Genomic DNA, 24755 nt, shown 5'->3' on the forward strand with positions numbered 1-24755 from the left:
TCATAAAATGTGATATTTTTATATATAGGGTCAACAAAAGGAGCTTTGTGAACTTGAAACAGAGAAGTAATTGGATACTTGATTGGGTAGTTGATTACACGGCGTTACTTGGAAAGTATTATTTTCTTCCTTTTTTTTTTTTCGCCGTTAACAACCCTTTTTTTTATTTTTTACTTTTTTTTCTTTTTCTTGTTTCGTTCAACGGGGTAAAAGCCTGAATAAATATAAAAGCTGTTTCGCAGTTATTAAAGCGCGGTGAGAATTCTAAGGATACAATTATCAATGTTACGAACTGAGGTGAGCAAAATTGTTTGATTAATTTTTTTCGTAGTGAGAAATTTTACGGGATTTTTAATCGAAACTGAGAGCGAGATTCGATTACCGTTACAACATCGCGTTCCTCGGGTGAGTGGAAGTTAGGGTAAGTCACTAGACTCCTAGGCGAAACTTAGGCTTCGTCTAGCAGCTTGACGCTAAAGACGCGCGTCGACCCTAAGAGAAGCAAAGTGGATCGCGAGCCCTTGACAACAAAGGATTCCCCCCTGCGCGATGCCTAAGCTAAGGCATCAGCTCTTATGAGTAGGATATCGCATGTCTTTATTAATTAAGCTCTTCGCTCTCCATGTCCCTTCGAGACTCCGTCGCATACCTTAACGATCCGGAAGCACCTCTACGAACCAACCCTACGAAGCAAGTCTTAGGGCCGGAATTATTTAGGTAAGATTCTAAAGCGTCGAGTTTTGCGCGCTCACTATTTTACCACCGTAAGGTATCCCTACCGCTGAGAGACTTTGATTTGGCAACGAACGGATCCGCGATTATACTTTTTCCATTCGTTTGAACGTTTAATTAAAATATCACGACTCGATCCTGCGACGCGCCGCTACGGTAACCGGTTTAATTATCCTAAAGCAACACGGTCATGGGAAAACAATAGCGTAACCTGCATTCGTCGAAGGATTAACAATGGGGTAGAAATCGCCCCTGGCCTCAACTTACCTCGGTCCGTCTTAATCCCGCGTCTCAAGTCTCCGCAAAATCTCAAGGATATATCTTGAACAACCTCTAAATATCACGTAACAAATTTACAAGCAAATTTGCCTATCAAAATATTGGCGGTATACACCTACCGCTGTTACAAGTTTAAGGGAAACGCGTCGGTGGTTAGATTACACGAACCGATCGATCCACCAATCGTTTTTACCTCCCTCAAGATTCACTCGAAAATTTATAAACCTGCGGACGAATCGACGAATTTTCGAAAAACTTCATTCGAATGTACGAGTCAATGTACACGTACGTACACACGTACGTCTGTATAGGTATTGAAAATATAATATACGAAAAGAAATGGATACGGGGATAATGGAACGTGCATGGAATATGAAACACTTAGATCTCTCTGTGATGATATCGGCTTTGGTAACATGTACTACTTATAATATGCAAATTTTCTTCACTCGTCACCCCTACGCTCCACCCTACGCCCATCGTTCTCCAGGGGTTCCCGAGCAGACCTACACCAAAGTGACTCTATTCAAAAATCGTTATGAAAATCGAGCTAGTCGCGCTCGTGTGGCGTGTCGCTTTATTTTCAATTCTCGTCGATTCTAATTGATAAAATCGGTTTAATTAGTCGTTAGAAACGGTAATTAGAACGCGGGGTGTTTGTTCCTGTTCCATCATTTCTTTCGTTCTCTTATCGTCGTACCATTTATATCTTGCGGGGTTTTTTGAGGGATCAGAACCTGCGGAGTCGATCAATTACCTGCGGCAATAAAATGCCGTATAATGAGGTCTCATTCTAAGCGACACAATGAATTTATCGCGTGATAAATTTCGTCGCCACAGCTGCCCGATGTTGAGGTGACAATGCTACTTTGAATATACCTAACATATCTCGGGGATTCCAACGCGCTATTTTTCACGACAGTCGACAAAGACTTGAGGAAAAAATCTCGAACGATAGAAAAAATAAAAATGAACAAATAAATAAATAGAACGAATCGATTAATAATGCATTTGAATGACTGTCGGATGAGAGAACAAAAAAAAAAAAAAAAAAACTAAAGAAATCGAGATATTAAATCATTCACGTCGTTTCAACGCTTCCGTCACAGATAATCCAAAACTACTTCGAGCATCGCGGTATAATGCAACTTGGCGAAGCTTTAGTCAAAGAAATCTCCCGAGTAAAATGCAAAGTGTCTGTAAGGGAGATATCCGTGGAGGCAGTGAAATAAGCGTTAGGGTTTTGAAGAAGAGAGAGAAGAAGAAGAGAAGAGAAAAAAAAAAAAATAAGAAAAAGAACCCCGGGCGCGGAGAAAATTGCAGATGTTCAGTTTAGTAATACCTAGACGCGCGACGCGGCAAGACTCTTCGTCGTAGTCATTTTTCGAAGGTGGCGAGAAAAGCTCGTGTCTTAAGCAGAATTAAAGAGGGTTACGGGCGGTGTTCATCGTAGCTGCGGTTCGAAAGAGGAGAGGAGAGAGAGAGAGAGAAAATAGGAAATAAGAAAGAGGGGAGAAGAGGGCCCCCCCCCCCCCCCCCCGGGTGAGTCGGTTTTCTGGATGGGGTAGTTTTTCTGATTGCCTGAGAACCAGACAGCTGTCTCAATCTTCGGTTGCCCGGTTTTCCTCGTATATAATACGCGGCTTTGGTGATTTCAAATGATGTCTCTTGTTGGAAGCTAGTCGAGTGTGCAGCCCGCGACTATGGGGATGCGCGTTCACGTACACGGGAGCCCCGAGCGGAAGTGACGAAAAACGCGGGCGATACGAATTTCTCGGCAAAAATATATTTCCACGTACGGATTGCGCCCGATGATACGCGAAAGCGAAATAAGAAGAAGTGACGAAAAAAATTCTCGGTATCAAAAATTTCGACGGAGGTGAGATAAACTTCCGTCAAGATTCCGAGGACGGGCGTAAAGACATGAAAGGGCGAAAAATGAGAAATAAAATCTACGAGGTGTTCAAAAATTAGCGAAAACTTTTATTCCGGTCTAATTTTCCCCTTGGGACCTCTACGGGACTACAGGCGTTAGAAAGGGTGGCTTCTTCCCAAGAAGAAGAAGAAGAAGAAGAAGAAGAGAGTTCGAAACGATTATCTGAGTTTTAAAACAAACTCTCAAGTGTCTGCAAAGTCCTTCGCGAATCAGTGGGAGGGAGAGGTAAAAAGAAGGAGGGAAATTGGGGGAGTTGGCAGTGGGTAGCGAGCAGTAGCGGGTTGCAGGGAGGAGACGCGGTAGCAGATAATATGCTAATGCGACGCCCCAGAAACATGAGACTTTAAGGGGATCAATGTACCCCGTAAAGGCTTACGACCATGCCGTTATATACCGCCTTAAGAATATTTAACAAATACATAATTCGCCGTATTATATACAAATAATCCGTTCGATCGTAAATTTCAACATACCGCAGGTACGATCATCGTCAAAAATTGAGGGAAAAGTGAAAGGGCCACGAACTACTACTCATTTTTACGATCACGTTCGAGGAACGCGTTCAATTCCTCGCTCCCTTATTCTCGCCTGAAATTATCAGCTAATAATATTCCTACTTCCCCCCCAGCCGCCCGACCACCCCCAGACACCCCCTCTTGGCCGCGCCGTGTATTACGGTCGATTTAGTCAACAATAACCAGTGGTGCATGACTGATCGTGAGTTCAATGATGGTAAACCCTATGGGGTATACATGCGGTACGTTGCAAGTTGCAACAACTCACATCGTCAGGTTTATATGGTCGAACTGTATATAGGATATACATTATACATAACCTATGCGGAAAGCTCGCATGGGAAAGTACAGGTTGCGAGATTACGAGTTTAGTTGCGAAACAACTCCCTTATATATATATATACACACCCCAACACGCCTCCGAGTTTTCTAACGATTATTATTACACTTGGTACCTCGCGGCCCTCCGCCAGAATTATTAAGCTTTGCAACTCCGGTAATTAATGAAAGGCGAAAGGTCGGAATATATTCGGATAATCAAATATTACCCTCATCCCCCCCCCCCACCCCCCCAATAAAACGAGCCTCATCGCTGTCCAATTGAATTAAATTAGCTCATCGACGCTGTTCTTTCAATTTTCATCGTTATTTTTCCTTCTGACAATAAAAAAGGTCGAAACGTTATCACCGAGTCTATGTACTCCTAAAAAAAACCTTTCCAAACTAATCGAACTCAAGTTTTGATCAAAGCGTTCGAAATCGAAGTTTTTCTATCGGATTATCAGAGAGACAGTTCGTTGAATTGCAAATATTCGTGTTTATTTTTTTTCTGGATGCAATTTTCGCGACGCACGAAACGAAAGAAAAAACAATTAACGTATCTCATCGTTGCGAGGAATTACCCCGGCGGCTATACAAGAATCGTCGTAATATTACAACGAACGAACGCAGCAACAATAACTAGTATAATAAGTTGCTTAATTCTCTCGGCGGGGTGCTAATTTTTGCACCAAAGAAAAGCTGGGCCACGCCGCGCATCGGGGCACCTGTTCGGTTCCCAGCGGCGGGAGATCAACAGACAAATGACACGCGATTCTGGGATCCCCTTTCTCCTCCTTACCCTCCGCCCTTAACCTGCACCCAGTTACAAACTACTACCCCTAACCCCCGACGCTCTACGTGTATACGTTAGCCCGCGATTAATGTCTTACTCGTGCAACGCTCGCGGGCGCAAATCTCGCGAAAAATACCCCCCCTGGTTTTTCCTCTAAACGATCGCCCCGACCCCATTTACACCCCTCGACGTTCATCCCCGTGAAAACCAACCGCTTCGCGTGTGTGTATGCCGGTAATGACCCGATGATGAACGTCGATTTCTTTGTTTCTCCGGCTCCTCGTTCGATTTATTTTATTTTTTCTTCCTCCTTCGCGGAATCACCTTACCCTCGCAATGAGTCGTCTGAAATTACGTGACCAGAGTAGCCGTTTTTAATTACTCGACGATTAAATATTTCTTAGACGATAATTTTCACCATGCGGTAGATTCTCGTCGTGGTTTCATACACATAGATCAAAAGTTCGTCCGAGGCAAGTACCTAATTAGCTCGTAAATAATTTTGATAAAAATTACCGAGTAGCTAGATATTGTCGGAATTACTGTACGGTACTTACTTTTCAGTAAAAGAAATGGATAATAATACTCGAGCTGTATAAACCGTTGGGGGAATTACGCAACGGAGGGTCTGTAAATGTGCAGCGCCTAGTCGTTCGAACAAGAATCCCTAAATCTCCGTTGGAAAGTCCCAACCCCTTTTTTCCCCAAGAAATAGAAAGGGTTAAGGGCGCGGAAAAGGGGGGGGGGGTACGGGGCAGGGGCAGGGGGAGGGGGAACGCAATTAAGAAAGAAAGTCCTGTGCAGCACGCTTTTACGCGAGGCTAAATTAAGTCTATGACTTATTTCAGTTTTATCTTCAATTGCCACGGCGAGGAAATTTTCGCGAAACAACGCGGAGATTAGAAATAAAACAATTCGGTGTTCTTTTTTTTTTTCTTCTCTTTCTTTCTCCGAGGAAGAGGAGAAAAAAATAAACCAAAGTGAGGAAAAATTTCAGACGCGTGCGGATTAAACGTGCGGACCGATACTTTGTAATGAAACGGTCGGTATACTGCGGAGCTTCGGATGTTCGGCGAACACATTGCAGTAAAATGGTGGAGAAAGTTTTAAGTTTTCAACGGCTTTCTCTTCCTACGGCGAGGTAAAGCTTGCGCCACATAAATATACCTTCGAGGGTAGCGAGCGTTTCCCTCGCCGCGCCTTCTACCTCTTTTCTCGCTCCATCTCTTTCCAACCCTCTTCATTCTCTCTCGGCGCAAGCTCTTAAGTTACTCCCAAGTTGAGATACAAGTTCTCTAGTCTTTTGTTTTCGAAGGGGTGCAGTATCGTAGCGAGTGGGTATAAGGTATGAAAGGAGGGGATGGTCGGAGGTGGGCTTCCGGGCGCGCGAGGGGGCGGGAGGGCGAAGGAAGGGTTGAATCGGGAATAGACCGAATTCGTTAGGCAACTAATATAGGTATGAGGTACACCGAACTCTCCGGTTATAGAAGCAGCTACGCGAGGGGGCGACTTACTTTCCGTCCCTCTTATTACCACCCCCCCTTCAACGAATCGCGAGTCCCGAGCTTTTCCGGTACCCCGAATCCGCGGTCTCCGAGAATATTTCGAGCTCGTTACAACTCTGGATTATCATTAATAAAACCAGATCATCTGAGGGGAATAAGATTTTCTAATCGATAATTTCCACGTTCAAAAATCGCAGGAAAAAATGAACGAACTACTCGAGCGGAGTAGAGGGGGATTTTCATCGGGGAATGATTTTTATTTCAGGGTCCTCCCACCGGATCTACTCAGAGGCAGACGAACGGAGATGCGTCTCACAATCACAACGGATATCCTCCGCCCCCGACGACGTCTCATAACAGCGCCCTCAATCAGCTGAATGGTTTGAACGGAATCAGCGCACAGTCACCGTATGAAACCAAATGACAATCAAAATAATTCAGGAGCCGAAGACGTCGGTACAAGAAATCGACGATCGGATCAACTTAGAACGAAAATAATTAACGGCCAAAGAAAAATCATTAAATAAAATTACATGCATAATTAAATAAGATAAATAATCGCGATTAAAATAAACCCGAGCCGCAGCAAGGGACGAATAAATCAACGGAAAATAAAAAATAAATTGTAACAATAAAGTATAATCGTTATTAACGATAATGCTATAAAAAAAAAAAATATATATATACATCAGTTCCGACGTTATGTTCAATTTTCGACCGATGAAAAATCAAATAATAATCACAACAATGCTTGCATCCCTTACGTCGCCGTGGCGCGCGTATGGCTCGCTTTGGCAAGAATCGTATGAAATAAATAAGATTTATTCGATGCAGCCGAGAAACTGTGCCCATCGCGTGTCGGGTACATAGGTGTATGAGAAAAAAGCGGCGGGGGTATAAAGCCCGGGAGAGTCATACGTCAGGGGTGACTTAGCATTGTTTCAACTTTGAATCTCCCGCGCACGAGTCCAGATTGATGCGGAAAACTTTTCGTTGCCTTATTTGTTAGTCAGATAACGAACCTGAGTTATGTCAAAAGTTTGAACACTTTTATCGTAAATGGGGGATGTTTTATTTTCGCTCTACCTCGCGCTACAGCCATACCCGAATACATGTATATAACGTACCATACGTTTTTCAGAATAAATTGCCCTCCCCGCGATCTATTTGCGATTCCGCTGCAGAAAGTCGGTGCAATTTTGCGCTGCGCCGCTGTTTGCCGGATATGAAGAAAAAAAATCGTTATCACTCATCGATTGATTTGTTTATAAATATAAAATTATGCACAATGTACTGCACGGTTCAACGTACGTACATACATAAAAATTTAACGATTAAAAATAAAGAAATCAAAGGAATAAGTAAAAAATCAATATAAATCATAGAATTGGATCGAGTACACGTAAATGTTCCTAATTTATAGTGTAATCTATTGTTAGAAATAATATAAATATATTATATGTATTATAATAATATCATTTGTTATCGCGCGTACACGAATAATATGATCATAACCGATGAAATAATTTAATAGTTGAACACCTTATATTTATTGAATAATTGATCGGAAAATTATTTTTTTCATCGATCCCGTATTAGTGTAATTATGTTGAAGGTACTAAAAAAAAAATTGTTGTCACTTATAGTATACGTGTATTTTGTCAATGATTATTGTTATAAGTTATGCATTAAAATGTAATTATATTAGATTATCATAATAGATAAATTGAAACATCAAGAAGCATATATATATATATATAAATATATGTAATACGAATATTTGTGTAATACATATAAAATTGAGAAAGAAAGAAAAAAAGAAAATGAAATGATTTAAGAACGATACGTAAAAATTCACATACCTAACTATGTACAATATACGTATGTATGATCTGCGTTTTGTAAATTGATTTTACCATGTAATTATAGAATACCTATACATACATAGTTGGAATGATACAATTATAAATATAGTGAGAAACGTATAACTGATTATTTCCATGGCGTCGTTGATCGGAAAGAAAAGTTTGGAGAAATATTGAAAGATTTTTTTCGTCAGCGAATCGTTGTAGGACGTGCACGATACGCCTTTATCTCACTACAATGCGGACATCTGAAATTCAAATTTCCCCGAAATTTTCTGTGAAATATTTAAACCAGTATATACGTGATTGGCCAGCAAATCTGGCCTTCCTCAATAATTTACCAATCATACGCGGTCCTTTGTGTTTTATAAGCCACGATTCGAATAAATCGCATTGTGTATTCAGAAGGGCGAAAACCAACTCTGTTGGGGCGCGAATATACCGGCGTATTTCTATGGATGTATACACATCCCTTATACACCTATGTACGGTACGTGTGTAACTCTCTCTCTCTCCTCTCTCTCTCTCCCCTCTCTCTCTCTCTTTCTCTCTCTGAGAGTCAAACTGGCAGCGAAGCAATCTAAGCTGCGCGCACGAACTGATCGGGAATTTTGCTGAATATTGCAAATTTATGATAATACACCAGATCGTCGAGTCAACGGCTTCGTGCGCCTATATCTTAAAATATTATACACATCTACCTACGTTCGCGCTGTACGGCTGCCTGCGAACTTTCACGCGATATCCGCACCTGGGTAATCTAACAAAAAAAAAAGAAGATTTATCACATTGCTCTTCCGTATCCGATGGGGGGAACTGATGTGTAATACCTATTTCTATTCATTCCTTCGTTCGTTCGCTACATGCGTAACGATTGCCGATCACACCTCGACTTCCCGATGTATAAACATGATTCAATTTAAGAGTCCAATTACACCGAACACTCCCAGTTATTCTTGACTGCTTTTTACCATTCCCCGATATTAAACGGATGAAAATTGACCCCCAATTACAAAGGCGTACGATATCTCGTGGCTGTATGAGGAGAAAAATTATTTTCAACATCGATCGAATGATATACAGTTACTCGGAATTGATCGTCTCCTGTGTTTAAGCCTGGAGAGAGACGGGAAATCGGGTAATATCGGACCTAGCCGATCGTTATCCGAGTCATAACAGAATTTACCGGTATATGAGAATTAATCCAGTTCTCGCTTTGTTCTCCCGGGACGATCGCCAAGTGGTAGCTTGTGATAGTTAGTCGTTATAATTTTATCATCCACTCTACGTACGTCTGAGCTATGAATTCCACTTTATTTGAATCCGATAATAAATTTGTATCGTTGGTTCGTCGGTTTCAAAAAGTCTCCAATCTTTTGCCAATTCTACAGCGAGACGCGGTCGTAACATTGCCGAAAAAAGTCTGAAAAAAAAAACAAAAAAAAAAGAGAAGAAGGAATAAAAAATCGCACCCGTGGGACGGACGTAGAGTCGAGGGAAGGAAGGAGAGTGGACAGTCTGCAGCAGGTCAGGGAACGAGGTAGGTGAAAGGGTGGTTAAAACAACAATTAATTAAAAAAGTAAAAATTGTTTTCATAAAATTAATTTACGGAAATATGCGTGCGCCGACGACTGAAATAATATTCAACCGAGCTTATGTGTTACGTGCAATTTGGAAAAAAAGCGAAATATGACGAGGAAAGAAATTAGAAAAAGAACAAACGAACGGATGAAAATAATAAAGCGAAACAGGACCTGCCCGTCTCCACGGTACAAAACGAAACGCTCGAATATTCGTAGAATCTTTATTTCGTTTTTTTTTTTTCGGGTTTTATTTTCGTAATATCTCTTATCGAAACGCCTATATATATATATTAGCTTCCTTCGTCATCCTTCATCCCTCACCTCGATCTCGTTCACCCCGCCTATTATATCTGCAGCGTTGCTCGTTGCCCTTTTCTTTTTTGCTCCGTTCTTCTTCGTCCTCTTCGCTTTTCTTATTATGTTTTTTTTTTTTTTTCTCCTCCTCCGTCCCCCCGTGGGGTGTATAGTGTTGGTGGTAAAAAGTACGGTACCGGCTCGAACCCCTGAGAAAAATGTGATTTAAGCGGGCGTAAAATGATCGTTAAAAGCAACAAAGCTTTTTAACGCTCGTCGCTTCATTACGAAACTCGTACAGTCAGTTTATGAAATTCACTGCAACGGTGGTGGAGAGAAGGAGGAGGGAAATTATTTAAACATTCTCGCAATGTTGTGCAAAATTCGATTCCGCTACGTCGTTAAGTCAGAGAAGAAGAAAAAAAAAAAAAAAAAAGAAATCATTCGGAATCGAACAAAGAAATATTCAGATCTTCTTCGTTCTTCTCGAAATCTGCTTTATTGTATTTTATTTTATTTCATCCCCCTCGCCGCGTATCATATTTTGCTTTTACGCGAACGTCGCGAGGAATTTGGTCGCGGCGGGGGAGGAGGTTTAAACTTTGAGAATAATGCATCACCTTGGAAGGGATGATACCATCGGTTGTTGTTATGATAATAATAAATATATACATCCAGAAGGATATAGCGTGAAACGAGATATTTCATGTTAATTATAAAATACCAAGGCGCAGCACGCCCTACCTCGCGTGGAATGAGAAAAGGGGTATAAAAGTGAAGTTGGAAATCCGTGTTGCCTTCTTAAACGGGTTAAGTTTAATCCACACCCAAGTTTACGCCAAGTGCTAAGCTTTTTATTACGCTAAGTAAGTAAGTATGAGTGAGCGAGAGGCGCTCCGTACCGAGCTGATTATTTTCAAGGTGTGCGCGACCGAATGCCAACTATAATTAATATCACGTAGATCCCGCGACTCTCGATACCTTTTTCTCTTTCTCTTCGACGCCTCGGAGTCGTCCGTTGACCATCGACATTCGTCTTCAATTATTCCGCTATTTTATAACAGAAGTAAAATAAAAGAAACGGAACTAAAATTACGGAGAAATCGCGTAATTCTTTTTTTTCTCTCACGGCTCTGCGGAAACTGTATTTGACATAGTTTATGAATATTCCAGGCCTGAAATTATCCTCTTATAAAATTTACAGACAAATTCATGCAAAAACTGAGTGTTGAAAATTTCAAATCACGCTGCAGAACTGATTCTGAGGAGAAATGTAAAAAAGAAATAGAAAAGCTTTTACTACACCCTCCTGGCGACCTTCGTGGGTCCGAAAACTCGTCGCTAGAGTAAACTTCGCGATAAAAACTCAACTCCTCGGTTTTAAATCACGCTAATTATAAACGCCACCTTGCATAGATTACCCTTGAATAAAGTACATTGAGATGCGGTCTGTGATTGTAAAAATTTTTTCTGAAAAACAGAAAGAAATATACTTTTTTTTTTTTCCATACAGACAACGAGTTTAATGAATCGAACTCCGATCTCTCGTGTTATGGGAAATTAGTATTATATTCAGCCTCGCTGGTATCCAGATCGCATGGACCGCTTGCTAAATTGATAGAAAAGAAGTTCCGCGAAACGTACGGGGCGCAACACGACCGTTCTAAGGTATGACAAAGTTTCCGAGATATTCAGTGATATGTAAATACATACGAGCATATATATGAGGTAATATATTCAAAGACGATTCAAAAGCATGCGAACTATCTTTCATTTCACTTTGTCCAGCTTTCGTCTCCCGGTACTTCTATAATACATGAAATTCAGATACTTCAGACTTCCGCGCGTTTTACCACGAGGATGGCGAAGTGTTGTCAATGCCCGTCGGAGAATTTTATTCGATACTCGTTCGCCGGAGGACACGGGAAAAAATGAAGACGTATCAAAAAATGACGAGGACGTAGCGGATCGGGTTGCCGTCCCACGTCATTCGCGAGCTACTCGATGAGCGAAATCAACGCGTTTTTCGGCAACGTGAAATGGGCAGATATTTTACAACCGTATGAAACGATGTCCAGTGCCGAGCTGAGATCTTTCTTTGACGCGAAAGTTGAAATATTTCAATTTCGCTTTGTTTGTCAAAATCCAAGACTTTCTTCGTAGTAGGTGTATACGGCGCGTATGTATAATATGCAATAGTGACCCTTGGACAAGAATATGTGTACATATATATACATATAACTCTGCGTAAAATGATTTCTATTCTATACAGAAAGAAATGAAAATTCCGTAACCTTTTCTCCCGTGTTTTTACCAATATTTTCAATTTATACATACCTCACATTTTATCGTGCAGCTATAGGTATAATCCAACTTGTGACGTTAAGTAACTGGAATTAGGAAAAATCGTTGTGCAACGATAGCAGCTGGGATATAACGGTTGGAGGGCGATTCGATAAGGCTTCGTAGCAAACAAATAGAAGCCTCAAAAATAACGCGAACGACAGAAATAAAAAAATAAGTGAATTCTCTTTTCTACTCATTTTTACCTCGCCGTAATACAGATTCTCTTTATCGCGTATACGTCCGGGAAAAAACGAGATTTTTGCCGTTGGTTTTTCCCTCGTTTGTATTATTATTTATTTCGATTACTCATTTTTTTTTTTTTAAAAAAGGTTTCGTCGTGACTCGATTTCATAGAGCACGGAAAACTCTCAATGCCGGCTGCACCGCCGCACCGCGGAAATGGCGCGACGAAATTGTTTCGATATACTCGGTAAAAGGCAATAATATACTCCGTATGTGATGAATGAAATATTTATCAGAAAATTCTTCGGACAATTTTCACCCTCCGTTACTCCCGGGGTTCATTACCCGTAATCGATATTTGGTTGAACGATTTCGTGTACTTTTACAACCAGAGTTCGCTTTACCAATAAGTTTGCGATAAACGATGTAAAAATCGAATCCAGTGAGGCTAAAATCTTGAATAATTATTCTTTTTTTATATTCATCCAACCAGGATAACGATTACGAATCGTAGAAAACTACAAAGAACAGTTTGACGATCATCCATGCTTTTGTATTATCCTCATCGTGAATCGTTCGTTTATCGGACTCCACTCAATCATGGGTAAATGTAGATCGACTACGTACACGTGCAGGTATGTGGTATTAAATCGCATATCCTAATCGGGTCCCTACGCACCGTCAGACGCGAGCAGATCGCGGGGTGGAAGGAGTTGAGTAAAACAGTGCCGGGCGCGCTTATTTTCTAACCAAACTCGTCCGACAACGAGACAAAAGATCTGACAATATTCACAATAAGTCCTCGAATGAATTGAGCAATCTTGGATGCTTTTGTTTTCGAGAACTGCCACTTGTAAATATAATTACAGCACCCCTTCCCTTGCCCCTCGTCGCTGTACCTCCGCCGCAACATCGCCGCCAGCCCTAATTTGATTCCACGGTTGTTTTCGTCCCCCCAACCCACCCCCCATCCCCCACCCCCCACCCTTATAACCGTCGCCCTCCTCTCCTCCGCAGCCAAACCTTTGCCCGCGTATTGTCCCTTGTCAATCCATTGAAATTACCCCGGTATGGCTGTATTGCCCCGTAAACCTCCGCAGCCTCCGCAACCGCGAGCCCGGAACACCGAGCAAGGTTTTCTCTTTATTGTTGCGGTTTTATTGAATCCGCCTGCATTGTCTTTCGACACAAGCGCGAGGTTGCACGATACCGCTAACAACCCCGTCAAGGAACATTCCGCTTTTCGTGCTTTACCGTGTTTTAATTTATCTTTTTTTTCCTTGAAATCCTTTCATTTTTCCCCAATTTTTTTTTACTTTCCTCTTTACACCCTGCCGACGTGTTTCATATATCTTGAAAAATAGTTTACAAAATAAGACCAATTTAATTTCAAGAAATTTTCGGGGAAGAAAAAATGAAACGAAAAGGAAGCTTTTTTAATATTGTACGATGTCTTGTAACGACTTAGTAGCTGTTGACTTGTGATAAAATTAAATATTATTTAATGGACGGGGGTCGCTGAGCGCTCTGTGGTTTTGAAATGAATGAATTTTTGGTTGGCAACCATTAATTATTCGAAATTGAATATCTTTCGAGGGCTTTAATTAAAATGTTTACAATGCTGGGTAGTCCCGTCACGACGTGGCATTATAAAACCCACCCCCTTATCACCTTCGTCTACCCCCGTTGCCCCCATCCCCCCCCCCCCCCTTGAATTATTAAAACTCTAGATATATTCATTAATCAAATGCAATTTGGTTGTGTATGCAATCTATGGGCGATATTCATTTATTCGTTTACCGGGTTATTCGAATAAACTTGATGATTGAAATTCGCAGAACAAAATTTAAAAATCCCACGAACTATCTACTATTACAGAAAAAAAAATTTTCTATGTCTTCTTTCGATTATCTGACGAAACTCGAAACTTTTGTTCTACCGGGGTATGAAGTTGGATCGTAATTTTTTGATCGTTTACGTGATGTATTTTGAAAAACTAAAGCTTTGTGCTGAAGCCAATTATTAATTCAGAAATCAGGTAATGTAATTCAACAACTTGTTATTCGCGTAATTAAAATTCCACCCCCTACCTTCAACCTGACTCGAGAGCAAACGATTCTTGTTTGTTTTGCAAACAAAGGGGTTTTCGCGAGGTGAGGGGGCCAGAATTATTACATCTTTTGTTCCGAGGTTTACGTCGCCCCATTTGTGGAATTGCGGATAGCGATTCAACCCCGATTGCCACCGTGTTGAATAGACCAGGGATACCGCCAGTCTTTTGTTGCTTTTGACTAATTTCTACTGGCTATAATCTAGTTGAATTTCTAGATATCGTCGGATATCCAATAACGTCCCTTCGATATCTGCAATTTCAAATTAAAAAATACCAACGACCCATTTTTCCGATAGAAATAAAATAAAATCCAATAAAAATTCTCTTCTCACTTCTGGAAAACCAAAAATTCTCGCCCTCTCGATTCAACGGAAGGACGAAGGACTCCCACAAACGAATTCCGGAGTCAGACAATTAAGTCTGAGTAAGCCCTAAATCTTAATCTCCATTTGACGCCGCACTGATTTTGTGGCAAGTTCGTTTCGTTGAACCCCTTCATGGTTGAGGTTTATTCTTGTGGGTCCCATCGGTGACTTTATCGTAAGAAATTGTCTCAACTGACAACCACCACCGACGCCTACACCCCACCTTCGCTAGCGCATTATACCATAGCGCCTAACGGTAAGAACTTACTATTACGTATATACGTATATACTAAGCCATTGTAACAGCTAATGTTACCGAAGTTGCTAACTTTTAGTTTTACAAGACGATTTCGTTTAAGAATTTATGGTTACGACTGGCATCGCTCGACCGAGAGTGTTTCCGCATTCTGTTTTAATTGGTAAAAGTGGAACGTTAACGTTTATTTCTCATGCTTATATTATAATACCTTACATACATACACATCGCGTACTATAACCAGCTCTACTCGACTATTCCGCTAACTTCATTTTTACATCTAACAGAACATGGTTTTTTTAATCTTTCCTTTCTCGTTCGAAACAGAAAATTTTTCGGAATCGGAGAAATGATGTAGAAACCTTTACGTTCACGTGCAATCGAAGCGAACGTTATACGGTCGAAAAACTTGTTAGATACAGAGGCGAGCTGTTAATAAGGGTTGGAAATTGTGCGATAATCTATCCCCTAGGATTACAGATTAATAGTAACCCTACGGTAGTTAATTTTCGCTGATGTCTGGACAAACGCGTTTAGTTTTGCGATGGCGTGCTGGTTGTAATTTTTCTCCGTGCTGCAGAATCTCTGCAAAAGCAGAAAAAAAAAAAAAAAGAAAAAGGAAAAGTAAGGAAAAAGAAAATTGATCAAGAACGTTACGATCCATCGTATAATTGAGAAAAGTGTCGCTATCCCGACGCTAATGATATTATAAAAATCTGATATAGCATCCGCAACTGTAGTAAAGTTCCTTCGTTCGTGAAAGAAAAAAGAAAGAAAAAAAAAAATCCAAAAACGATTTACTTCACGAGTTTCCGATGCAGGTTGCAACAAAAAAGAACAAAAAAAAAACAACCAATTCTCATATTTCTTCGTAGCATATAGAGAAAGAAGAAAAAAGATGAGAAAAAAAAAAAAAAATTTGTAGTCGACTCGCGCCATTCGACTGCAGCACCAAAAATGACAAGTGTTTTCTTATATATATATATACTTCGGGTTTAGTTTTCGCGCAAAGAATCCCAAGGCAGATACGGCCGCTTCGCCAACCCCAAAAAACTTGTCTAACGCCATCACTTCTTCATCTCTTTTTCTCTCTACCTCCGTGTCTCTCCTCTCCCTTTTACTTTGCCTGTTCTTATTTCACCCCCGCGTCGTGGAACTCTAGAGTGGTTAAGTAGACTAACTTCTGCTAATAATGGAAAGACATTAATTTCGTACGATTGGGCCCAGCGGGGTACTCCTAGTCGCTTTCCCTTTGCTATTTTCTTGGCGAGGAGAGAAGAGAATAAAAATAAAAGAAAAAGAAAAAAAAACGTACTCGCATTTCAAGATAACTTCATGGAATAATATAACCGTCTTCTTTCAACGGAGAGTCTTGGGATCTCCCGCGTCGCCCATACCGCGCGTATTCGGTAATCTTAAAACATTCAAGGGGTGTAACAAGAGCGGGAACGAGGGGGAGGTCAACCCTTTTTGCACCGTATAATCACCCCACCGCAGAATATCACCCGAGGGATGTAATTTTTCGAAAAGAGGAAAATGTTTCCCCGAGTGAAATAAGGATCGGATCTAAATGTCGTCGTCGGCCGAACGCGGATAAGCGAAATGAAAAGATCGAAAGTCTAATTTGCTGCTATTTTTATGCCATTTTCTTTTTTTCCCTTCGCGCGTACACGTAGGCTTACGTATAGCGTAGGTAAGAGCCCATGCAGGAAGAGAATGAAAATTAGATACATAAATAAATACGCGTGGCTCACATGTATCTGCCCAGCTAGGCGCGAATCTGACGTAGCGAAAAATAGGTGAGATCGTTAGCGCGAAGGGTGCGACTTTGCATTGTGTTTTAAAGTGCGCCCAAGTGTTAGTTTATTGTTACCCGCTGCCTGGTGGGCAACGTACTACTGAATATTTGAGTTCGGCCATTAGAGTCTTGCATTTCCTTTTATTTCAAGACACTGATGGGGAGACTCCATCTTTGTAATTTATTACGCGACCACCGCGGATTTATCAGCCGTCATTTGAAATCGCCGTAGATACAGGCCCCGGTTGATCGAAATTCGTTATTTTTCTATTCTCTGTTTTCCATATTTTCATTGACCCGTTTCTCTTCGAATCACCCCTTGCGTTGAACAAATATCACTTCTTTCGCATTTTCTTAACTTTTATTATTATTTATTTCATTATTATTCTCTTTTTTTCTCGTCTAAAGTAACAATACGAGATCCGGGCTTAGTCGGTACGCTGCAGTCGTAAAAGCCAACAATGATGGAAATATTATTTTTTAAAGCCGCGCAGGGTGTCGTTAACGTTGTTGCGTGCCTCGCGTTTTTTTTTTTTTTTCTTTTTCATTCCTTTTTTTCGTTCTTTCCTTTCTTCTGAGCGTGCAGAAAAATTACATAAATATACGTGTACGTACGTATCTACGTATACACAAGGGTGGACGACGACGAGGCGCATCTCGTCTGATTCTGAAGAAATATACAGCTCTCGGAGCGCTCGGGGAAAAAGGAAACGTATATATCGTAATAATTCTGACTTTGTCATTCTCTCTGAAAGTTTAAATTTGAAAAAAAAAAAAACCAACAATCCATGCATATCGCACGGATATTTTGTTTCTACTCCAAAAAAATTTTCATTATTGCAAATGGGATATTAAAAAAATGATAAAACAAATAAACGAGTGAAATTTCTGGAGCTGAAAGTTAAAATTCTCATTCTGTCCGACGTTAGTTACAGTTGGCTTTATATTTCATTTCGAATATTGAATGTGAACTTTTTTATGATCCACGGCAATACCTCCTCGAAGCGAGGTATAAACTAGGTATATTATATGTAATATAGTATTCAAAACGGTATAATAAGACTGAATTTGCATGTAAACTAGATGTGGACGTTGCGCCGGTCACAGAGTATCTCTTGATAAACTAATGGTTGTATAAATATATATATTTAAACGTAAATATAAATCAATTACGTTTCTCATTTCACAAATGAAAGAAAGTAAATGCCCTCCGCTATCATATTGACGCGAGAAAAACAACTGACCGATGAGGCAATTATTAATGGATTTATAAACACATCCCATTAATATGTTGTACACACGTACGGAATTCTATCGATGGTGATAAAAAAAAATCGCGATTCGAGGAAGACCTTTTATTATGCTGTAAAATTACCACCAGGGAGTCATTGAATTTTTTTAAAACACAGATCGTGACGAACAAAAATTTATTTACACGCGTAACTGTGGTTGAAAATCAAGTTAAATAAATTGTGATAGATTTGATTGAAAATTACCTATATGTACATCTAGACTCGTGTACACATAGATGCATATATGGGCATGTGATATATTTATTTCGGGGTTATTTGACGTTTGGTGTAAGCCTCAGATAAACCAGCAAACTAAATCATTCTCTCTGTGGTAGTCCGCGACGAGATCAACAAGGTCTGTGCACATAATGATTCGAATTCACTTTGCTATAAATTTAATGACCGATGATTCGGTGCGACTACGGTCGCCATTGTCCAGTTTACACACCTATGCACCAAATATCCAACGCCGAACATCCTTGTGATCTATTAAGCGAATAATTTTCGACGATTGAAATATGAAAGAATGTGGAAAAAAAATTTTGTCTCTAAGTCCAGACCATTATTTGATGCTGTGCGATAAATTTCTAACGCATTTAAAATTGCTGAAAATTTTATGGTTCGAAGTTACTGGAATAAATCTGATGTGCCGTGAAAGAGGAGATGAGTGGTAATATTTTTTAGCTGACCCTAATGAAATTGACTTTAAGAAAATGCGATCGCGTAATCGTCGAAAGGCACGCATGGAACTACGTAGCGCGTAAAATAAATTCTTGACATTACGCGGTATATAATGCGTACACACGGTGAATTTTATCAGATGACTATAGCTGCATCGTAACTGCAGGTGCTGAAAGCCGCAACTCGAGTTTGCTTTTAGTTGGCGACTCAAGCTATAAGGTACAATTACTCGAAATTCTCGTTCTCTTCGTCTGCAGCAGCTACTCGCATTCCATATCTCATCCCTTGGGGCGGACAAACAGACGCGGAAAACACGTTAGTTAGGGCGCCTACCGAAAAAATGGAATAAAATTATTACGAATCGCTTTCACTTGGATTAAATCAGGGTTATGGGATCATCCGGATCAGAATCCATAGAGGAGAAAAATTCGCACTCGGTTCGAAATTTCTGTCATATCAGTCCGGGTAAAATTACTTGGCACTTATTTTTACATTTTCTGGTGATTTTGGTAAGGACATGATTGAAATGAGGCTACAATAAAATATTATACGGCTCGAGTATTCGATTTTTTTGTGGTTTATTCAATTCCGTTCATTGTACAGCTTCTGCCGATATTTTACACAGCGAAGTAGTGTGGAAAGTTATTGTAAATCGTATACATCTATGTTAATATTAATTCGATCGTTGATGATGATATGGCGTTGAAAATATGTGTAAATTTATTCGCAGGCGCATTCCTTACAAACGCATCGTCCCTTTTGCTTGCACTCGCACTTTTCTGAAAGAAAAGTTAAAGAGGATATGATAACGCATCTTTTTTTCTCTTCTTTTTTCCTTCACTTTGCCGTGAGAAGAAAATTCTTCAATGTTTCATATAATTTATGCACTTTTATACTAACCTTGCGCAGTGTCACAGCATTTGCAATCACCTCCGCAGTTGCAGTCCTGGCAAATTTCTGCAACATAATTTTCAAGTTTTGTTACAGTCTCACCGGTTTACCTTCGATTTTTTTCACGACGCGATATTACGAATAAAATAAAAACCGACGATCGTTTTATACCTTTGCACTTTTCACAAGGTCCAGGCATTGCGAGAATGTTTCTTTGATTTTTCAAGTATTCTTCGAAGTTACAGAGTGTAGATCACTCGAACAGGTCGTTTGGTTTCTGAAGATCGGATCAAACCTCGAGTTATATTTGTGCAGATTTCCCTACTCCGATGCCCCGTTGTGTCGTGTCGTGTGTAGGATTTCTGCAAGAAGAAACGTACACGTGTTTTTACGGCCGTGCGCAACTTTCGATAAGAACTTTACAATTATCAATGTTACAATACGCAGCAACCTCTATGCAGCCGATAAATTATCAATCCGTATAAATTTATATATTTTTTTATCATTGTTATTATTATAGCTGCTTGCAGAGAAGCGTTCATTTTATCAATATAGATATCTGCAACAACGCAATGCGTTTTACAAATTAACACCTATATCTTCGATGCACGAGGTACTAAGGCCTCAATGCATCGTTTTACTACTAAGTTCCAAAAAACATATGAATTATTTTCGTCTCGTCTGTTGCAGTCGTGCGATTGACTACTGCACGTAAATATGTGAGGCATAGAAATCCGGAAGGCGTACGCAAAATCGTTTCATTCTGGTCCAGACTGGTGTGACTGCGATCGATGATCCAAACCACCGACTGTTCGGAATTCGTGTGCAGAATTTCCTTCAAAGGTTTGTCAGTCCTAAATTAAGTAATAAAAAGTCCGTATTGTTGAGTTATATGAAGTAACTGATCTGTTAGATACGATCAGTTAGGTCAAGTTTAGATAGAGTTGAATGATGTAGGTTGATGAATGAAAATGACGTTCAATGAAAAAATTTAAAGGAGAAAAGTTTGCTCATAATTGACTCGGTAATCCCTCGCGGTAGATAGGAGGTATATGAGTTTTGAGTCACAGGTAGATCATCGTAACATATCTTTACAATATCAATGCTTGTATTGATTGATTTCATGGATTTTATCTAATCTATTTCGTATCGCGATTCTGAGTATAAGATGTTTATAAGGAACCGCGCATACCCGCGTTTTCCACCGTAAACGACATACGTACGAGAATACGCTGAGTAATAGCAGCTTGTGATTTTTTCAACAGTTGCAGTACCTTCATCTGCAGTTGTGATGAAGAGACCATTTCATCCCTTACCGGCAACCGGTTAGTTGCAGCTCGAACAACATTTATGATTTACCCCTAGAGATGGTTTACCATCAGCCATACAGTTCCAACCAATTCACTGCTATTCTGGGGCTCTCGTAGTTCATCAAAATTCCGAGGGATGGAAGAAGCTCCTAAGACCCCAAAAATTGAATTTGAAAATCAAATTTTTCCTGGAAGAATAGGGAGTAGTTACATGGATGTATTGAACTATATTAGGTGATTATTTTAGATAATTTCGATTGTATACCTGAGCTCAACATGATAAGAAATGAAAATCCGTTGAGTAAATTGAGATAGGATCTTTACGCTTTGAAATGAAATAATTTTTCCGCACCACCAATTTAATTTTCTTCGTGTATTTTAAAGTCTGAACTATTTTTATTTTTCAGAAGAATGATGGGCAGAGCGCATGATACGTTGGATTGGCGTCTAATCGAAAATACAAGACTATACTCGATGCTTCTACAGAGACCATCGTCACATGAAAACAGTGGATGATATGTGTGAATCGATCATGTTATACTTACGAATAATCTTGATATGTACTTCTGAGAACGTTAGAAAATGATCGAATTATTATTCAAATACGGATTGTGGATCTTCAATCATGAAAATATATGTTTCTGTAAAAATGAATGAACATATATGGAAGGCATTGTGATATCCATAGATGTAAACTTGAGCATTTGATAGAACAATAAAAATCAGCTATACTGGATACATTTGACTATGACTTATTATGACATATATCCATACTATCAATCACATTCCTGCATGCGTGATTGATGCTTGATCATTATAAGCAACATACATGACATCACACATGTTATCGTCCCTAGAAATTAAAAGTTGGCCGAAAAGAAGGTATTTGTATCAGGAGAACAGAAAAACCGAGGAGGTATTCCGAAACCTGGTGCCTCATCATGTGCATGCGTTCCACCCTGTTTGTTCGTTCCTTGTATCAAAGAAAAAGAAACTGATGCATTGCAGGACTGACTGCATGCATGCCTGTGTCTTTGATCGTTCAATCATGCTTTACACCGGTGATGATAATGCAGAGCTCTAGATTGCCGGCCCTGGAAATTGAAAGTTTGTCGAAAAGTGGAGATTTGTATCAGGAGAACAGAAAACCCGAGGAGGTGGTCCGAAACTTGGTGCCTCATCATGTGCATGCATTCAATCCTTCATGATTATTTGTATTTCGATGGAGAGAGCGGCTGATTCTTTGCAAAACGAACTATATGCCTGCCTATGTATTTATTTATTCAATAAATCGTAGATAAAACAGAGAAAGTCCTATTTCTAGCTTCAGAACAGCATTTCCGAAGTTTATAATTTAGGCCCAAAAAATTCTCCGGGTATCAGGAGAACAGGAAAACCGAGGAGGTATTCCGAAACCTGGTGCCTCATCATGTGCATGCGTTCCACGCTGTTTGATTGTTCCTAGTATCAAAGAAAAAGCAACTGATGCATTGCAGGACTGACTGCATGCATGCCTGTGTCTTTGATCGTTCAATCATGCTTTACACCGGTGATGATAATGCAGAGCTCTAGATTGCCGGCCCTGGAAATTGAAAGTTTGTCGAAAAGTGGAGATTTGTATCAGGAGAACAGAAAACCCGAGGAGGTGGTCCGAAACTTGGTGCCTCATCATGTGCATGCATTCAATCCTTCATGATTATTTGTATTTCGATGGAGAGAGCGGCTGATTCTTTGCAAAACGAACTATATGCCTGCCTATGTATTTATTTATTCAATAAATCGTAGATAAAACAGAGAAAGTCCTATTTCTAGCTTCAGAACAGCATTTCCGAAGTTTATAATTTAGGCCCAAAAAATTCTCCGGGTATCAGGAGAACAGGAAAACCGAGGAGGTATTCCGAAACCTTTTGCCTCATCATGTGCATGCGTTCCACGCTGTTTGATTGTTCCTAGTATCAAAGAAAAAGCAACTGATGCATTGCAGGACTGACTGCATGCATGCCTGTGTCTTTGATCGTTCAATCATGCTTTACACCGGTGTTGATAATGCAGAGCTCTAGATTGCCGGCCCTGGAAATTGAAAGTTTGTCGAAAAGTGGAGATTTGTATCAGGAGAACAGAAAACCCGAGGAGGTGGTCCGAAACTTGGTGCCTCATCATGTGCATGCATTCAATCCTTCATGATTATTTGTATTTCGATGGAGAGAGCGTCTGATTCTTTGCAAAACGAACTATATGCCTGCCTATGTATTTATTTATTCAATAAATTGTGGATAAAACAGAGAAAGACTAATTTCTAGCTTAAGAACAGCATTTCCGAAGTTTATAATTTAGGCCCAAAAAATTCTCCGGGTATCAGGAGAACAGAAAAACCGAGGAGGTATTCCGAGACCTGGTGCCTCATCATGTGCATGCGTTCCACCCTGTTTGTTTGTTCCTAGTATTGAAAAGAAAGCAACTGATGCATTGCAGGACTGACTGCATGCATGCCTGTGTCTTTGATCGTTCAATCATGCTTTACACCGGCGATGATAATGCAGAGCTCTAGATTGCCGGCCCTGGAAATTGAAAGTTTGTCGAAAAGTGGAGATTTGTATCAGGAGAACAGAAAACCCGAGGAGGTGGTCCGAAACTTGGTGCCTCATCATGTGCATGCATTCAATCCTTCATGATTATTTGTATTTCGATGGAGAGAGCGGCTGATTCTTTGCAAAACGAACTATATGCCTGCCTATGTATTTATTTATTCAATAAATCGTAGATAAAACAGAGAAAGTCATATTTCTAGCTTCAGAACAGCATTTCCGAAGTTTATAATTTAGGCCCAAAAAATTCTCCGGGTATCAGGAGAACAGAAAAACCGAGGAGGTATTCCGAGACCTGGTGCCTCATCATGTGCATGCGTTCCACCCATTTTGTTTGTTCCTAGTATTGAAAAGAAAGCAACTGATGCATTGCAGGACTGACTGCATGCATGCCTGTGTCTTTGATCGTTCAATCATGCTTTACACCGGCGATGATAATGCAGAGCTCTAGATTGCCGGCCCTGGAAATTGAAAGTTTGTCGAAAAGTGGAGATTTGTATCAGGAGAACAGAAAACCCGAGGAGGTGGTCCGAAACTTGGTGCCTCATCATGTGCATGCATTCAATCCTTCATGATTATTTGTATTTCGATGGAGAGAGCGGCTGATTCTTTGCAAAACGAACTATATGCCTGCCTATGTATTTATTTATTCAATAAATCGTAGATAAAACAGAGAAAGTCCTATTTCTAGCTTCAGAACAGCATTTCCGAAGTTTATAATTTAGGCCCAAAAAATTCTCCGGGTATCAGGAGAACAGGAAAACCGAGGAGGTATTCCGAAACCTTTTGCCTCATCATGTGCATGCGTTCCACGCTGTTTGATTGTTCCTAGTATCAAAGAAAAAGCAACTGATGCATTGCAGGACTGACTGCATGCATGCCTGTGTCTTTGATCGTTCAATCATGCTTTACACCGGTGATGATAATGCAGAGCTCTAGATTGCCGGCCCTGGAAATTGAAAGTTTGTCGAAAAGTGGAGATTTGTATCAGGAGAACAGAAAACCCGAGGAGGTGATCCGAAACTTGGTGCCTCATCATGTGCATGCATTCAATCCTTCATGATTATTTGTATTTCGATGGAGAGAGCGGCTGATTCTTTGCGAAACGAAC

General features: G+C 40.2%; 1 protein-coding gene and 1 long non-coding RNA gene across 4 annotated transcripts in view; one reads left to right on the forward strand and one right to left on the reverse strand.

The window, feature by feature from the left end:
• Positions 1-7523, forward strand: part of LOC105690847 (LIM domain only protein 3-like) — a 79901-nt gene extending 72378 nt beyond the window's left edge. For all 3 annotated transcript variants that reach the window (XM_048655128.1, XM_012408974.3, XM_048655129.1), the window contains one exon: positions 6347-7523. In XM_048655128.1, the coding sequence (XP_048511085.1) occupies positions 6347-6505 (159 nt within the window). In that variant the 3' untranslated portion in view covers positions 6506-7523. The remainder of the gene's footprint in view (positions 1-6346) is intronic.
• An 11896-nt stretch (positions 7524-19419) lies between these two features.
• On the reverse strand, positions 19420-20081 carry LOC105690858. Its single transcript, XR_001103313.3, has 3 exons — positions 19921-20081; positions 19759-19815; positions 19420-19637 (listed from the first exon to the last, which is right to left on the reverse strand). It is a non-coding gene; the product is annotated as an uncharacterized LOC105690858 (long non-coding RNA).
• Between the last annotated feature and the right edge of the window lie 4674 nt (positions 20082-24755).

This window comes from Athalia rosae, chromosome 5, assembly GCF_917208135.1.
Source record: "Athalia rosae chromosome 5, iyAthRosa1.1, whole genome shotgun sequence".
NCBI classification, from domain to species: Eukaryota; Metazoa; Arthropoda; class Insecta; order Hymenoptera; family Athaliidae; genus Athalia; species Athalia rosae.